This window comes from Apium graveolens, chromosome 4 (genome assembly GCF_009905375.1).
Source record: "Apium graveolens cultivar Ventura chromosome 4, ASM990537v1, whole genome shotgun sequence".
NCBI classification, from domain to species: domain Eukaryota; kingdom Viridiplantae; phylum Streptophyta; class Magnoliopsida; order Apiales; family Apiaceae; genus Apium; species Apium graveolens.
In genome coordinates, this window is record NC_133650.1 from 266,578,676 (window position 1) to 266,594,858 (window position 16,183).

General features: G+C 33.6%; 2 protein-coding genes and 1 non-coding gene across 3 annotated transcripts in view; all 3 read right to left on the reverse strand.

Moving 5' to 3' along the window:
• Positions 1–721: 721 nt before the first annotated feature.
• LOC141719592 (uncharacterized) lies at positions 722–2,051 on the reverse strand. Its single transcript, XM_074521967.1, has 6 exons — positions 2,048–2,051; positions 1,415–1,726; positions 1,229–1,328; positions 1,018–1,139; positions 847–928; positions 722–761 (listed from the first exon to the last, which is right to left on the reverse strand). Exons 1-6 carry the CDS (start codon positions 2,049–2,051, stop codon positions 722–724), a joined length of 660 nt encoding a protein of 219 aa, XP_074378068.1.
• Positions 2,052–9,474: 7,423 nt separating this feature from the next.
• Positions 9,475–16,183, reverse strand: part of LOC141719593 (uncharacterized) — a 35,905-nt gene continuing 29,196 nt past the window's right edge. The window contains exon 12 of the mRNA XM_074521969.1: positions 9,475–10,137. Coding sequence (XP_074378070.1) covers positions 9,475–10,137 — 663 coding nt within the window. The remainder of the gene's footprint in view (positions 10,138–16,183) is intronic.
• On the reverse strand, positions 12,561–12,667 carry LOC141723140 (small nucleolar RNA R71). Its single transcript, XR_012576130.1, has one exon. It is a non-coding gene; the product is annotated as a small nucleolar RNA R71 (small nucleolar RNA).

The following is a 16,183-nucleotide window of genomic DNA, read 5'->3' on the forward strand; positions in this document are numbered from 1 at the left end:
TATACGACCTTAAAATTACGTTAAGTCGTCAATTTGATGGTACCCTTTTTCTAGTTAAATTACCAAAAATAGAAGCCAAACAGACGAGATTAAGTCTGCTTTGGTATGTATCTCGTATCCCATGATTTTCTTTCAATAATATCTAAAAACATGCACTACGTTTATACAGTTAAACGTTGAGAGAATATTTAGCATCAAATATTACAATCAGGGATTTGAGCAATCCATTTAAATAGTTAAACGCAGGACAAACATGTTGTGTTAGATAATCATGCGAAGAATGAATAGCCGGTTGATTTGAATATAAAAGATGCAGTACAAAATGCTGAAAAGGAATAGAATGATAATAAGGCTAATGAAGTAGTACAATAAACAGAAATCATTAAGGGTGTACATTCAAACCATCTAAAAATCCAACAAAATTTTTTAAGTTTTGCAACAAAACAGAACTGAACATAAAATATGACTTGTCTTTAAAACTTATTTAGATATCCTTAACGAAAATTCTGATTGAAATAAAAAGTTTTCTTTGATGCGACATCCATGCAATGCATTCTCTTTCCAGATATCAAAAATATCTTCAAATCTTTCTTCCTGTAACAGAAAAAGTAAGAAATAAGTTACAATATTTAATTTCATAATTTCATATATTTACTAACTCGTGTTCAATCTTAAGTACATTATTTCGCAAACAAATGCTATATTAACCTTATTTCATTCATCAATCACTATCGGCACCATCATATCCCATACCCTCAAGCCTATAATACACATAAATGTATTAAGACATTTATACCCAAAAACAGTTAAAGTACAAAGTTTTAAAAATAAACTTTTTACACATACCAATGCCTAAAGTTAAAAACCTCATGTACCCCCGGATTAATATAGAATTTGGAGGCCGGAGTATTAGTTATAATAGGGACGCCTTAAAACCAAAACAAACATGTTACAAACGTACAATTTACATGTCTAAGTAAATAATATAATAAACTATTTTAACTCCATAAATTTAACCTTTGTACAAGATAACTTTGGCACTTGACAGAACAATAATGATCGGTGTCTCTTCCCCATCTTCGTACAGTGAAGTCATACTTTCAGTCAATGCACCCCTTATATCCACTTTAAAAGAAACCCTTGTAACAAAACACATAGGAACAAAAAAAATTAAATTTAAGTAGATACATTAGTTCAATAATTTTTTTACGTGTACCTTAATTCTTACTCTGGTCCTTGAGTAACATTGAATTGTATAAGAGGCGAAACTCTAAAAATTGTTTCAATGTTCACCCTTGGTTGGAGATCAGCAACAACTCTAATGATATCTGATAAAGAACAATGTCATATAATTAAAACAAATGGACTTTTTACATTATTGTGTTAGTATAAAGCATATTAAATTTATTGATACCTATGGAGAATGTCTTATCGAGAGCATAAGATTCAGGATTTATAGCCAACTGAGGTAAACTGACAAATTCAAAATTGTGCCTCTCTATAAAAATCTGGTCCAAGTCATTTGGATACATAGTTTGGACTGTGGTTAAAGGTGTGAAAACAATTTTTAGCACAGAACGAACAGGCCTCAAGGTACCAGATGCGTGGGTAGTAATGAAATTTGTTATTTCATACATCTGACCTTCAACAATAGTGTTGTCAAGAGAGTACCATATATCAGCTCTCACAAAAGCCTGCATATGATCATTCTTACAAACAGGAAAACCTGTAGGTTACAATTGTATACTCAGAACTATAAACGTGACAACGTAAAATAATCTATTTTAAACATGAATTACCTAAGGGTCCAAAAGAATCAAATTACTCCAACAAAGACTCCTTCTCTATTATTAGTATGCCACGATCTTATGACTCGAACTCGTATCCTCAAGTTTCGGCTGTAAATGTCCAGTGAAGAAAGCGAATGAACTATAACTGGAGCTGAAAGAATTGAATTTTGAAATCTATATTAGAAGAGAACATAGTAGTAAACTCGAGATTTCATAATCGTTCACCATGTAATACAAATTCTATGCAGAATACTAACCCATGATGCTTGCAAGATGTGGTATGCAACGTTTCTTATGCAACTCTGAGTTTCAATACAGGACAACTATGACAATATCGGAATTAAAATAAAATGCTATGAAAAAGATTTAGATGCATATCTACAACTTTAATTTAGAGATATGATCATATTACATGTTTTATGCCGTCAAAGTTGTTATATGTGATATGTCAGGCTATTAATCTGGAATAAAGTTAGTTACTTTGAAATATATACAGTCAATCATGGAGTGAGATTATGTTACTTGTGCATATCTGATTGTACCAAAATATGTATATTTTAATTGTTAATTTTCTTTAGATGATTTCATAAATCAAATTATTAGTTATTGCATTGATAGTATAAAAATTCATATTATGAACAGAATCATCAACATAATGATTGAGGATTATTGAATATCATTGTCCTATTATTGAATAAAAAAGGAATTAAGTGTTAAGTACACCTAAAATATTTCACAATTAATTAGTATCAAGTATACATACAATATTTCGTTTTGCAGATTTGATCGAAAGCACAATGATACAATCATTTATAACTTGGTAATTACTTATGCAAGTCGGTCAAGAATCTTATTTTACCAACAAAACGATTGACGTAGACAAAGTTAAGCGAATGCATTCAGTAGATATGAGAAATTTATTATTACAATATAACATATTATATTTGATATACCCATACAGTGAACACATAAATGAGCCGATTACACATTTTAATTTATTAATAATTTCAGTTTATGCATATCTATTAAAGTCAATGGTTATTAGTAATTTGAATTGTGATGATATTATGGCATAAAATACAAAAGTTAAATCTTCGTAAGGAAAAATATTCTACATATTAATTAGGTCGAATAAGTAGTAATGTTTGTAATCCGTAGTAGGAGCATATTAAATCTTAAAAAATCTGCAGTTGATAGTTTAATATGTAGCAACATTTCATAACACTATTTTAGTTCAAAATAAAATGTTGATCAATAATTAATTGAAATATCTATATTTGTTTTAAACGCCTATTATTATTTTTTAATCCAATTACAATTACAAAAAATCAAATTGCAAAAAAATATATAATCCGGCTCCAAATAAAGAAAATGATACCAATTGTATTTTAGAATCTATGGAAAATTTAGCATGGGAAGATGAGTGAACATGTATAACAAATGGAGATATAATAATCTATTAAAGTCAATGGTTATTAGTAATGTGTATTGTGAGGATATTATGCCGTAAAATACAAAATTTAAAACTTAATAACAAAATATTAAAAAATTAAAAATCTCGAATAAATAGTAATATTTATAATCCGTAATAAGGGCATATTCAGTCATATAAACATTTTGAAAAAAAATACGAATTATCAACTTCTATGTTAAGATTGCAGCATAGTGTTCTAAAAAGAACAATAGTTTTTTTGTTATTCTTATATGGGAATAATATTGTGATGATATTATGGCGTAGAAAATAAAAGTTAAAATTTCGGCTGAAATAATATTCTTCACATTAATTAGCTCGAATAAGTAGTAATTTTTCTAATTCGTAGTAAAAGCATATTAATTCTAAAAAAATCTGCAAATGAGAGTTTAATATGTACGAACATTTGATAACAATATTTTAGTTCTAAATAATTTCTTGATCAATAATTAATTGAAATACCTGTTTAATTTGTTTTAGACATATATTAATATTTTAAATCCATTTAAAATTACAAAACTTATTATTGCAAAAATATATATAACCCAGCTCCAAAAAAATACCAACTGTATTAGTACTTTGTATTGTGATGATATTATGGCGTAAAATACAAAACTGTATATTTTTCTAGGAAAAAAATTCTACGTATTAATTAGCTTGATTAAGTAGTAATGTTGCTAATCCTTAGTAACGGCAGATTCAGTCTAAAACAATCTGCAATTGAGAGTTTAATATGTACGAATATTTGATAACAATATTAAAGTCGATGGTTATTAGAACTGTGTATTGTAAAGATATTATGGTGTAAAATAAAAAACTTAAAACTTAATAATATAATATTGAGAAATTAAAAATCTCGAATAAATAGTATTGTTTATAATCCGTAATAAGACACTCAGTCAAATAAATATATTGGGAAAAAAATAATTCACGAATTATTAACTTTTATGATAAGATTGCAGCATAGTCTTCTAAAAATAATAAATGTTTTTTTGTTAGTAGATAAATAATATTTACTTGCTACTTTAAATGTTATTTTAAAAATTTAAATATATTCATAATTACGTAATTCGAATGCATACCTAAATTATGTAATCTTACTTAATATTCATAATTTTGTAATAACTTATAATTATTTTATTACATCTTTCCAACTAAATAAATACAAATCATAATTACGCATAGAGATGTGTGTTGTTTGATTTTTTAGTGGTTCAATGGTTTTTGGTATCTTGATCAAAATAAACCCTTACATGCAAAGCACCATTCAAAGGCAATACTACAACTAAACCGTAATCCTGCTCTGTATGGTGCATCGGCTGAAAACTTTTCCATCTGATCATTCAACAGTTGTCATGGAGGTATGTTTCTACTCTCTCCTTCAATTAGGAACATGATGATTCAATATCAATCGATGTTTATTGTCTTTGATTTGTTCAATCCTGCTCATGTTTATATACAAATAAGTATAGTAACTAGCCCACATTGTTGATTCTATGAATATATTTATTAAGATTAATTTACGATTGACTATGTAATCTCATGATAACATTGTGTATTGATTCATATTAGGTATTTTTTCATATAGTATTGCCATATTGTATGTTGACTTATATGGTAAAAAATCAATCCAAATCTTTTAAGTATGTGGTTGATAGTCTTAATCCGTTTTGGCTAGCAGTGTATGTTGTGATTTTGGTTATATTGGTTTACTAATGGGACAATCATTATAGATATTCAAGTCTTCCATATTGATTTGTAATAGTATATGCCATGATTTGATTAAGATATGTTTAGCAATGCGCATGGACTTTGCATCTGACTGATTCACAGTAGCAAGAGATACTACAATATTCTGTAATCCATTAACAAAATGATTGTGCTTGGATTAGAAGCCATAAAAAAATTACAATTATTGCATTGCACAGGTCTCGCTAATTGCCCAATTAGACTTAATAATTTGTAGTTGTTAATTATAGTTATGTATATTATCCCATCTCAGCAACAAAAATGTGGGCCTGTTAAAATTCCAGCATTCATCATTCAGGTTGATGCCACAATACAACCTCTTATGGATGAATTGGTAAATAACTTACTCTTTTTTCCCAATACATGTACTGACTTTGATAATTGAGTTAATGAATAAGTCATTGCTTATGCCTTCAGAAATTACCACTCTCCATTGTTTCTATATATGGAAAAAATCTTCGTGATAATGGATTAATAATGCTACCAAGTGGCCAACATCTACAATTCTCTTATGAGAAAAACAAAGAAAGCTTAAGTGGAGTTGTGGAGCTCAACAATTTGTTCAAAAAAGGCATTGGTTGTAAACTTCTTCTCTACTATAAAGGTGAAGGAAATTTCTGGGGTCACATTTTTGATAAGACAGGATGTGAAATAGAGTATGTCATACCAGAAAAACCGAATTTCTATGTGGCCAAGCAAGGTAAAATTCTAATCCGCTATTCACTATATGGCTGAACATTGACATTGTTTTAAGTCATGATTGTAATTTTACTATTTACAAACATGATCAGCCAATGTTGCTGGAGCTGGATGTAAAATTTTAGTTGAAGCTAATGAGAATATAATCTATGATGTCTTAGTTATAAGTTATTTTCGTATAAACTTATAAAATGCTTTAATCGGGAAAAACTTTCTATTTACATAATACGAATACATTGGATATAAATATCTTCACTTTTGATGCAGGATATTGCACATTCTTTCGTGACACGCTTTGGCAAGCATATTCCCGATGGTGTTCTCTACTGTCTCCCTTTGGATACAGTGTTTACAGGTTATTTTCCAAATATGAGAAAAGGTTCTTTGGTTTGAATAAAATTCTAGCAAATATTGAACTCAACCTGGGAGATTTTATTATGTTCACAAACTGGGAAGCTGGTCGATTTGATGGTGTCATTTTTGACAAATATGGAGTGCAAAGGATGTTTACACATCAGACCCCAAAGCCAGGTGAGAACTCTACTAATAACAATTATGTTATACAGTATTGTCATATTAATTAACGATCATTGCTGAACTTACATAAACTAATTTGGGTTTATACCGAACTGAATGTTTACCTCCATTTGAACACACACATTTAAAGATAGAAATGATTTTTTTCTTGATGCAGAGAATGTCCAAGGAACATAGTTCAGGGATAATGGAATGGAGATGAATTTGAGTGAAAACATCTCATGACCATGCTTGCGTTTTTGCTGATATTCTAATGTTTTTAACTTATGCTTTCATCAAAGACATGTAATGTTGATATAGTCGCCAATTATTTTGGCATGGATTTCACTTTTAGATGTATCATTGTAAACATGGCATTTGCCATGTTTGGTAAAACTGAATTGTTATAATTTTTTATAATTATCAACTAAAGATGCCATTGGGCTTATGTATTAATTCCTTGGGTGATTCCATTAAGGTACTTAACTAATTATAGTATCAACTCAAGGCCTATGAATTGCACATACAATTTTGCGGTTTAATGAAAGTGCATATAATACCCCACGTATAGATTTAAAACCTATGTGAGTTATACTTGTATTATAACTAATATCTCATGATACTCATGAAAATAATAGTTTCATAATCATGGTTTCAATGACTAAAAATTTGGAAACTCAGGGATTTCGTAAGTTCGTGATATTTACAAACTAACCACGTCTAAGAACTTTGAGGTTATCTTCCTATGGCATAATTGATTTTCTGTCCAAAATATGGCCAATTATGTATTTTGACTTATATTTATATAATTGTTATCTCTATCATATCTTTATTTTTTATAACAAAATATTGTAACATACAATCTATCTTGGACTACATACCAAATTACCTTCATTTACATGTTCAAAACACATATATTACAGCACATTCTTCATTTTAGTTTGAACAACAACAAAGAATAATAAAATTCCATTCAACATAAAGGCTAAAATTTACAAAAGTTAAACTACCAAATGTTTCAATTTCGTACTGAATTCAATAAAACTGCAGCACATCAGTCACAAACATCACCAAGCAAGATCTTGAACAAAAGTAACTGCACTTTGCAATGACCACAACCTGAATTCCATATGTGTAACATGGTTAAACGGTCATTAAAAAATTCACCTTCTTCATGGTACTTCTCTTTCACAGTCAACTCACAAAGTGAATATCGAAGTTGTTCACCAAAAGGATTTCCTTCAATCCTATGTATCACGTCTTTATTTCTTGCATTTGGAAAAAAATTTGAAAAAGGAAGCAAATTGTCTACATCCGATATGTACCAGTATATATCCTCAAACAAATGAACAATGTCTACTAACTTCGATTTAAGATCAACCATTCCAAGAATATGAGACATTTCTTCAACAACCTGATCTTTTTCATGTGGTCTATAGATGGCTCTAACAAAAACAAAACTAAAATAAGATGGAAAATGATTACCGGAGAGAAAAGAGAGGGTTTGAAGATTATTATCCACATTATTGTGCATGAAAAGCATTTGAACCGAGTTATAAAACATAGCTTTCTCAACTTCAAGAGAAATGGCTAAACGAATAAACCCATGGAATTGGTCACGCCTAACTTCTAGATAATGATTATGATACTGGTATAGAGCATCCCAGTTGAGCTTCTGCAACATCTCTTTAACTTGGACTCGGCTCGCTTTGGTGTAATAGGCCATCAACAACTTTCCAAACATGTGAAAGCTATCAAGATCATGTATTATGAATACAAAAAATATAGCCATAATATCAGTATCAATGGTGAAAATGTTAAAGTTTGCCATGATGTAGTGAAGATAGTAATTTGGTAATGAAGCACAATTAGAATGATAACTGATTATGATAAGGTGTAAATAAAATAAACTACTCAATGCAACTGTTATATATTTAAAGGCGGGCAAACTTGGAGTTGTTCAACTTTATAGAAATGTAAAATGCTTTAGTATTCCAATTACTTGAGTTAATTGCATTGAATTTGAAGAAAAACTTTTCACTTTCTACTCTACTTTATCATTCTTTAAAGATTTGTAAGTTGAGAAATGCGTAATGATTAAATGGTAGTAACTTGGATTATTGGAAAGTACTACTACATCATTATGACTTGTTATAATAAAAACAATTGCCAAAATATTTTTGCCTTGTGGGAATAAACATAATCATGACTTTAATTGATAAATATGTTAGTAACAAAATACAACATTGTAGGTAATCGAAAAATTTAGGAATGGACAATGCATGTAACATCAAATCAAACATATTTACACATTCACATATTTACTATATGGAAATAATTATTTACATTGATATAAAACCAAACTGTACATTTTTTTAGATGTCTGCATAAGGATTCAGTACATATATATATTTCAAAAGAACCAACACAAACGATTGAACATGCTTTTTTTTAAGAAATGCACAACCACACCATCTTGAACAGGTTCAGGGTCATCAATTTCAACATCTTGAAATCGGGCTTATGGAGGGCCAATACCTAAATCCATATTAAGAAATTCTTGATACGTGACATAAGGCCTGTAAAGGGATAATCCAATCAGCCTTTAACTGAATCATAAACATATCCTTTGATTGGATGGATTATTATTTGATACGATGAGGATCAATATGATTGGCTCAACATCAAGTTAGTTAGATGGATTAGTGGGAACTAATTATACAGCTTTGTTATATACATGCCATTCTTTTTTATTCTTTTTTATTACTATAAATTGTTTTTCCAAACAAAACTCAATGACATAAATTTAACTGTTTAACAAATTACATAACATGAAATAAGGACTTCAAGTACAAAATATTCATGGTCAAACAATTACAATAAGTTAGTTAAAACAAATATGATCACAATTTAGGAAGGATGTAGAAAACTTCTTCAAACACAACATTTGATGTAATTTTATTGCTTTTCCCATTATTGCCATCAATAAGAATATGTAGTCCTTCTGGAGATGTAACACGGGATATTGCAACGTATAACTGCCCATAAGAGAATATGGGCTGAGGAAGATACAGTCCAACTGTGTCCAATGATTGTCCTTGGCTCTTGATCACAATCATGGAAAAACATATTTGGAGAGGAAATTGTGTTCTTTTTAATTCAAATGGCCAACTCGTGTTTGTGGGACCATATCAATTCTTGGAATTAGATGTTTCGTACCAACTTGAGATCCACAAAGAATTTGACATTCTATACTATTTTTTTGCATCCAGTAAATATCATCCTTGTACCATTGCATAGACCCATAATATGATTTAAATTCCTCATCAACATAACAACAGCTCCAACCTTTAGTTTCAACTCATGTTTAGGCATACATGGCATATTAATGGAATTCAGATACTCAACTGGAAATAATGAATCAAAGTCATTATCGTCAACGCCCCGGTCTTCAGTTGAATCTTGGATGAGATACGTATGCACATTACCCGGAACTCTTTCAAGAATCTGCGCATTGATGTCATCAACTACAACATTTTTTGGAGTCAAAATAGATCTCGATCTCAGATATTCTTGTGAATGCATATTATTCTGAAAATCTGGATATATAATGTCAATTAGGGTTTTTATGGGACTCTTCAAGGGACTCTTGACAAAATAGTCATCAGGAACTACAAACTCAGTTTCAAAATCTGCACGATGAGTATCAATGCATTCAACTTTTCCGTCTCCAATCTCAAGTTGCCATTTACTAAAGTCAGCTATTACTTTTTTTCTAGCTTCAGAATTACCTGAATGTAATATCATGTTCTGACTGAGAAGAAAGACCTTGCAAGATTTCCAAAGCCGGGATTTGTTAAATGATGCATTCACTATTTCAGCCCTTCCAGCCTTAGGCAAAACATGTAATATCTGTCAAAAATCACCACCAAAAACAACTGTAATACTACCAAAGGTTCTTTTTCCTCGTTCTACATCAATGGCATCCATTATGTCTCGCAAACTTCTATCCACGGCTTCAAATGCATAGTGATGCTGCATTGGAGCTTCATCCTATATTATAAGACTTGTGTGCTGCATCAACTCTGCAATGTCTGTACCATGTTTTATTCCAGCAATAGAACTCTGATCTAATTTAAGCGGTATTTTAAACCTAGATTGAGCTGTTCGGCCACCAGGAAGAAGTGTAGCAGCAATTTCGGAGCCTGCAACAGGAAGAACAATATTTCCTTCTGTTGAGTGGTATTTATGACACTTTATAATGCACTAATAAGCTTTGAATTGATGCATTTGTACATAAGTTGTTAAGTGTTTTAACGTGTTTTAATGTGTTTTCTAGTGTTTTTGCATTCCAGGCATTAATCTGTGAATCAGGTGAATTAGCATTATTTTGGTGCTAATTTGGTGTCAAGGTGGTGTTGGAATAAAAGCTCGTGGAAAGCCGGCTCTAAGCAACAAGGAAAAAGATGAAATCTGAGTTTTTCCAAGAAGGACGGTGCACCCGCGCTGTGATAGCGCGCGCCCGCGCTGTGATAGCGCGCGCCCGCGCTGTGATAGCGCGTGGCCGCGCCGATGCGAAATTAAAGAATCCTGATTCTAATTCGATTCTAAGTGGGGAGACTTCCAGATTGCAAAGGGCTGCTATATATATATATTCAAATAAGAATGTTTTCATAGGGAGATCCGTAAGAAGACCGTTTTTAGCACAATTCAACAAAGGCAAAGAAGATCTTGTTTTTTACTTGTGAATCTTTGTTTTAAGTTGTATTTGGATGCTAGTTTTCTTACTTGTGAACCTTTACTCTTGTTTTATACTTGGTTTTATTTATTCGTTATAAAGGCTACATTTGTTATACCATGCTTTCATCGGAACCCACGTTGATAATGAGTCCGATCATGGGTTAATCGTTATCGTGGGGTTCTAACGGATTTACTTATGGATTTCTATAGTTAAATTGTTTCGATACCTTAATATGTGGTGATTAATTGGTATCCTAGTATTAGTTGTGCGTATTCGTCTTATGAGCATCGCGAACTTATAAGATAGTGTGTTAATTCTTAATGAAGTTAAAGTAAATTTAAGGATTTATAACTTTTCATGGTAGCATAGGTTCATGTGTTATTGTTATGCATGATTCATAGGTAATTTTAACCATCTTACTTGCCCTGTGTAATCAAGATAGATAACTTGTGTTTAAACCATTATGTTGTCAAATTCTATAGACATATAGGGTGTCAATATAGTTGGTGTCTATTCAGCTTCTATCTCTTTTGTAGATGTCTGGTAGTATGATACTCGTGCAATGAAAGTTGGCGTTTATCAGTTTTGTGTTGTCTGATTAGTGTCATCACCATTGCATACTAAGGTTGAGAACAATAAAGCTATTGAATGAAGTATTTAATGAAGTTAGAATCCCATGTTTGTCATATATATTAATTTAATTAATCTTATTCTCGTAGTTAAAATAGTTAGCGTAATTCTTAGTTATAAACAATCTCAATTTGTTATTGTTTTAGCATTGAATAATAACCATACATTGTTGCTTAAGTGTGTGAATTAATTAGTTAACCAGTACAGTCTCTGTGGGAAGGAACTAGAAAAGATTCTATACTACTTGTGAACTCGTATACTTGCATGTAATATTAGCGCGTGTTTAGCGACTAACAAGTTTTTGGCGCCGCTGCCGGGGACTGCAGTATTAATTTATAGTTTATGCACTTTCCATCAGTGGTCGTTAAAGTTCATTGACTCGGACATTGTTACTTATTTGTTCCTTATTTTAGTTCAGGTACTCTAGCGAGGGTGTATGCATACGCGTTCACGTACTCGTAAGAGAACACTGGATAAAGCCGAGGAAGAACTTGTGGTAGTTCGTAAGGAAGTTTTCGAGGAAAAAAAGAAGGTAGAAGAAGAAGAGAAAGTTGAAGAACCAGCTTTAGTAGAGATGGGTGATCAAGCGGAAAATCCGAAGGATTTGATGAACTATTCTCAGCCTAATATTAATGACATTCAGTTAAGCATCATCAGACCAGCCATCAGGGCTAACACTTTTGACATCAAGTCAAGCATGATTCAGATGATACAGAACTCAGTTCAGTTTGGGGGTTCTCCTACTGAAGACCCCAACATGCACATCAGGGATTTCATCGAGATCTACGACACCTTCAAGTTTAATGATGTGACTGAAGATGCTATCAAGCTACACCTCTTCCCATTCTCTCTATAGGATAAAGCTAAGTGCTGGTTACACTCTCTACCAGCAGGGTCTATCACCACTTGGGAGGATCTTGCGCAAAAGTTTCTCACTAAATTCTTCCCTATGGCGAAGACTGCTGCAATCAGGAATGCTCTTACTCAGTTTTCTCAGGAAACTGGAGAATCTCTGTGTGAGGCTTGGGATTGATATAAGGAGATGATAAGGAAGTGCCTACACCATGGCATGCCTGATTGGATGATTATCAACTGTTTCTATAATGGATTGGGTGCTACTTCTAGACCCATGCTTGATGCAGCATCAGGAGGAGCCTTGTGGGCTAAAAGCTATGATGAAGCTTATGAACTTATTAAATTGATGGCTGCTAATGAGTACTTAGGGAAAAGTCGTAGGAATTATGGAGTTGGACGCAACAACTGCTATCACTGCCCAACTTAAGGCTTTAACGATGAAGGTGGACACTTTGGCTAATTATGGAATTAATCAAATCGCTAGTGTCTGTGAGCTTTGTGTTGGTGCCCACGAGACTGATCAGTGCACAATTTCTAGTGAATCAGCTCAGTTTATGAGCAACTTCCAGCGATCGCAGCAACCAGTGCCAGCCACCTATCATCCCAACAACCGCATTCATCCTAATTTCAGTTGGAGCAACACTCAGAATGCGGTTCAACAGCCTTATCAGCAATATCCAGCTAAGCAGTACAACCCCCTGGTTTTCAGCAACCGCAGTATTCACCAAGACAACAACTCCAGCTGTAACAAGCTAATGAAAATCTGAATTAGAAGTGTTGAAGCTTATGTGCAAAAGTCAAACTGTTTCTATCAAGACCTTGGAAAATAAAATTGGGCAAATTGCCAATGCCTTGCTTAATCGTCAGCCTGGTACACTCCCTAGTGACACTGAAGTTCCAGGAAAGAGGGAAGCTAAGGAGCAGGTAAAGGCAATCATTTTAAGGTCTGGAAAGGTTACGAATCCCGAACAAACTCAAGTGTTGACTGAAGAAGTCGAGGTTGAGAAAGAAGTAGAGCTGCAGGATGTAGAAGTGGAACCAAGGAAGACTACTGTTGAGCACACTCCTCCTGGGGGTAATACAGGGGAGAAGCAGATCTATCCTCCACCGCCTTTTTCCAAGCGCCTACAGAAACAAAAGCTGGACAAGCAATTTGAGAAGTTTCTGGAGGTGTTTAAGAAACTTCATATCAACATACCTTTCGCTGAGGCTCTTGAGCAGATGCCTAGTTATGCAAAGTTTATGAAAGGTATTCTCTTTCAGAAAGTGAAGCTAGATGATTTAGAGACAGTCACTCTCACGGAGGAATACAGTGTTGTGCTGCAACAGAAGTTACCTCCGAATCTTAAGGATCCAGGAAGCTTCACTATTCCGTGTACTATTGGAAAAGTGTCTTTTGATAGATGCTTATGTGACTTGAGAGCTAGCATCAATCTGATGCCTTTGTCAATCTTCAAGCAGTTGGACTTGCCTGATCCAGAACTGACTTAGATGACCTTGCAGTTGGCCGGCTGTTCTATTATATATCCGTGAGGTATTGTGGAGGATGTCTTAGTCAAGGTTGATAAACTCATCTTCTATGCTGATTTCTTCATTCTTGATTTTGAGGAGGATAAGAAGATTCCCATAATCTTGGGGAGACCTTTCTTGGCAACTGGCTGAACCTTGATAGATGTGCAGAAGGGTGAGCTCACAATGCGAGTTCTGGATCAGGATGTGACTTTTAATGTGTTCAATGCTATAAAATTTCCTACTGATAATGAGGAGTGCTTAAAAGTGGAGTTGGTCGATTCAATGGTCACATCGGAACTTGATCAATTGCTAAGGTCTGATGCCTTAGAGAAAGCCTTGTTGGGGAATTCGGATAGTGAAGATGACGAAGGTGAAGAACAATTGCAGTAGTTGAATGCTTCTCCCTGGAAGAGGAAGATAGATATGCCTTTTGAATCTCTTAGAATGGAGGAATTAAAAAAAGCTCTTAAATGCCTCAAGCCATCTTTTGAGGAAGCTCCCACTCTTGAGCTTAAGCCTTTACCTGAGCATTTGAGGTATGCATTTTTAGGTGATGTATCTACTCTGCTTGTTATTATTGCATCTGACCTTTCAGGTAGTGATGAGGAAAAGCTTTTGAGAATTCTGAGAGAGTTCAAATCGGCAATTGGATGGACTATAACATATATTAAGGGAATCAACCCTTCTTACTGCTTGCATAAAATTCTGCTAGAGGACGGTAGCAAGCCTACGGTCAAGTAGCAAAAAAGACTCAATCAAATCATAAAGGAGGTAGTGAAGAAGGAAATTCTTAAGTGGCTAGATGCAGGGATCATCAACCCTATTTCTGACAATTTATCGGTAAGCCCGGTTCAATGTATGCCAAAGAAAGGTGGAATTACTGTGGTAACAAATGAGAAGAATGAGTTTATTCCTACTAGAACAGTCACGAGGTGGAGAGTTTGCATGGACTACAGGAAGCTGAACAAAACCACTAGAAAGGATCACTTCCCTTTGCCCTTCATTGATCAGATACTTGACATATTGGCTGGTCATGAGTACTATTATCTTCTGGATGGTTATTCAGGTTACAATCAGATTTGTATCGCTCCAGAAGATCAGGAGAAAACTACCTTCACTTGTCCATTTGGTACTTTCGCCTTCAAACGAGTTTATTTTGGTATGTGTGGTGCACCAGCCACATTTCAGAGATGCATGATGGCCATCTTTTCTGATATGATTGGCCAGAATATGGAGGTGTTCATGGATGACTTCTCAGTCTTTGGTGATTCTTTTGATGAATGCTTGCAAAATCTTGGACACGTTCTCAAAAGGTGCGTTGAGACCAATCTAGTTCTCATTTGGGAGAAATGTCACTTTATGGTGCGTCAGGACATTATTCACGGGCACAAGATTTCTAGTAAAGGTCTAGAGGTGGACAAGGCCAAGGTGGGGGTCATTGATAATCTTCCTCCACCCATTTCTGTTAAGGGAATTCACAGTTTTCCTGGTCATGCGGGTTTCTACAGGCGTTTCATCAAAGACTTCTCAAAAATTACAAAGCCATTGTGCAGTTTTCTAGAGAAAGATGTTCCTTTAAAGTTTGATGACGAGTGCCTTACAGCTTTTGAGACATTGAAGAAGAGTTTAATCATGGCACCAATTATAACTGCGCCTGATTGGAATGAACCTTTTGAGATGATGTCCGATGCAAGCGATTATGCAGTTGGAGCAGTTCTTGGGTAGAGGAAGAACAACATATTGCATGTGGTCTACTACGCTAGTAAGACCCTAAATGGTGCTCCACTGAATTATACTACTACGGAGAAAGAACTTTTGAGTATTGTCTATGGTTTTGAGATATTTCGATCTTATCTACTTGGGACTAAGGTGACAGTTTTTACTGATCACGCTACAATTCGATATCTAGTCTCAAAGAAGGACTTGAAGCCTAGATTGATTAGATGGGTTCTTTTGCTTCAAGAATTTGAACTAGAGATCAAGGACATAAAAGGAACTGAAAATCAAGTCGCTGATCATCTCTCGCATTTAGAGAACCCTAATGCTACTTCATTGGATAAGACATTGATAAATGAATCTTTTCCCGACGAGCAGATGTTTGGAGTGCAAGAAGAAGAAACGTGGTTCACAGACATTGTGAACTACCTTGTGAGTAATATCATGCCTCCCGACTTATCTTATGCTCAAAGAAAGAAGTTTCTATATGAAGTGAATTGGTAT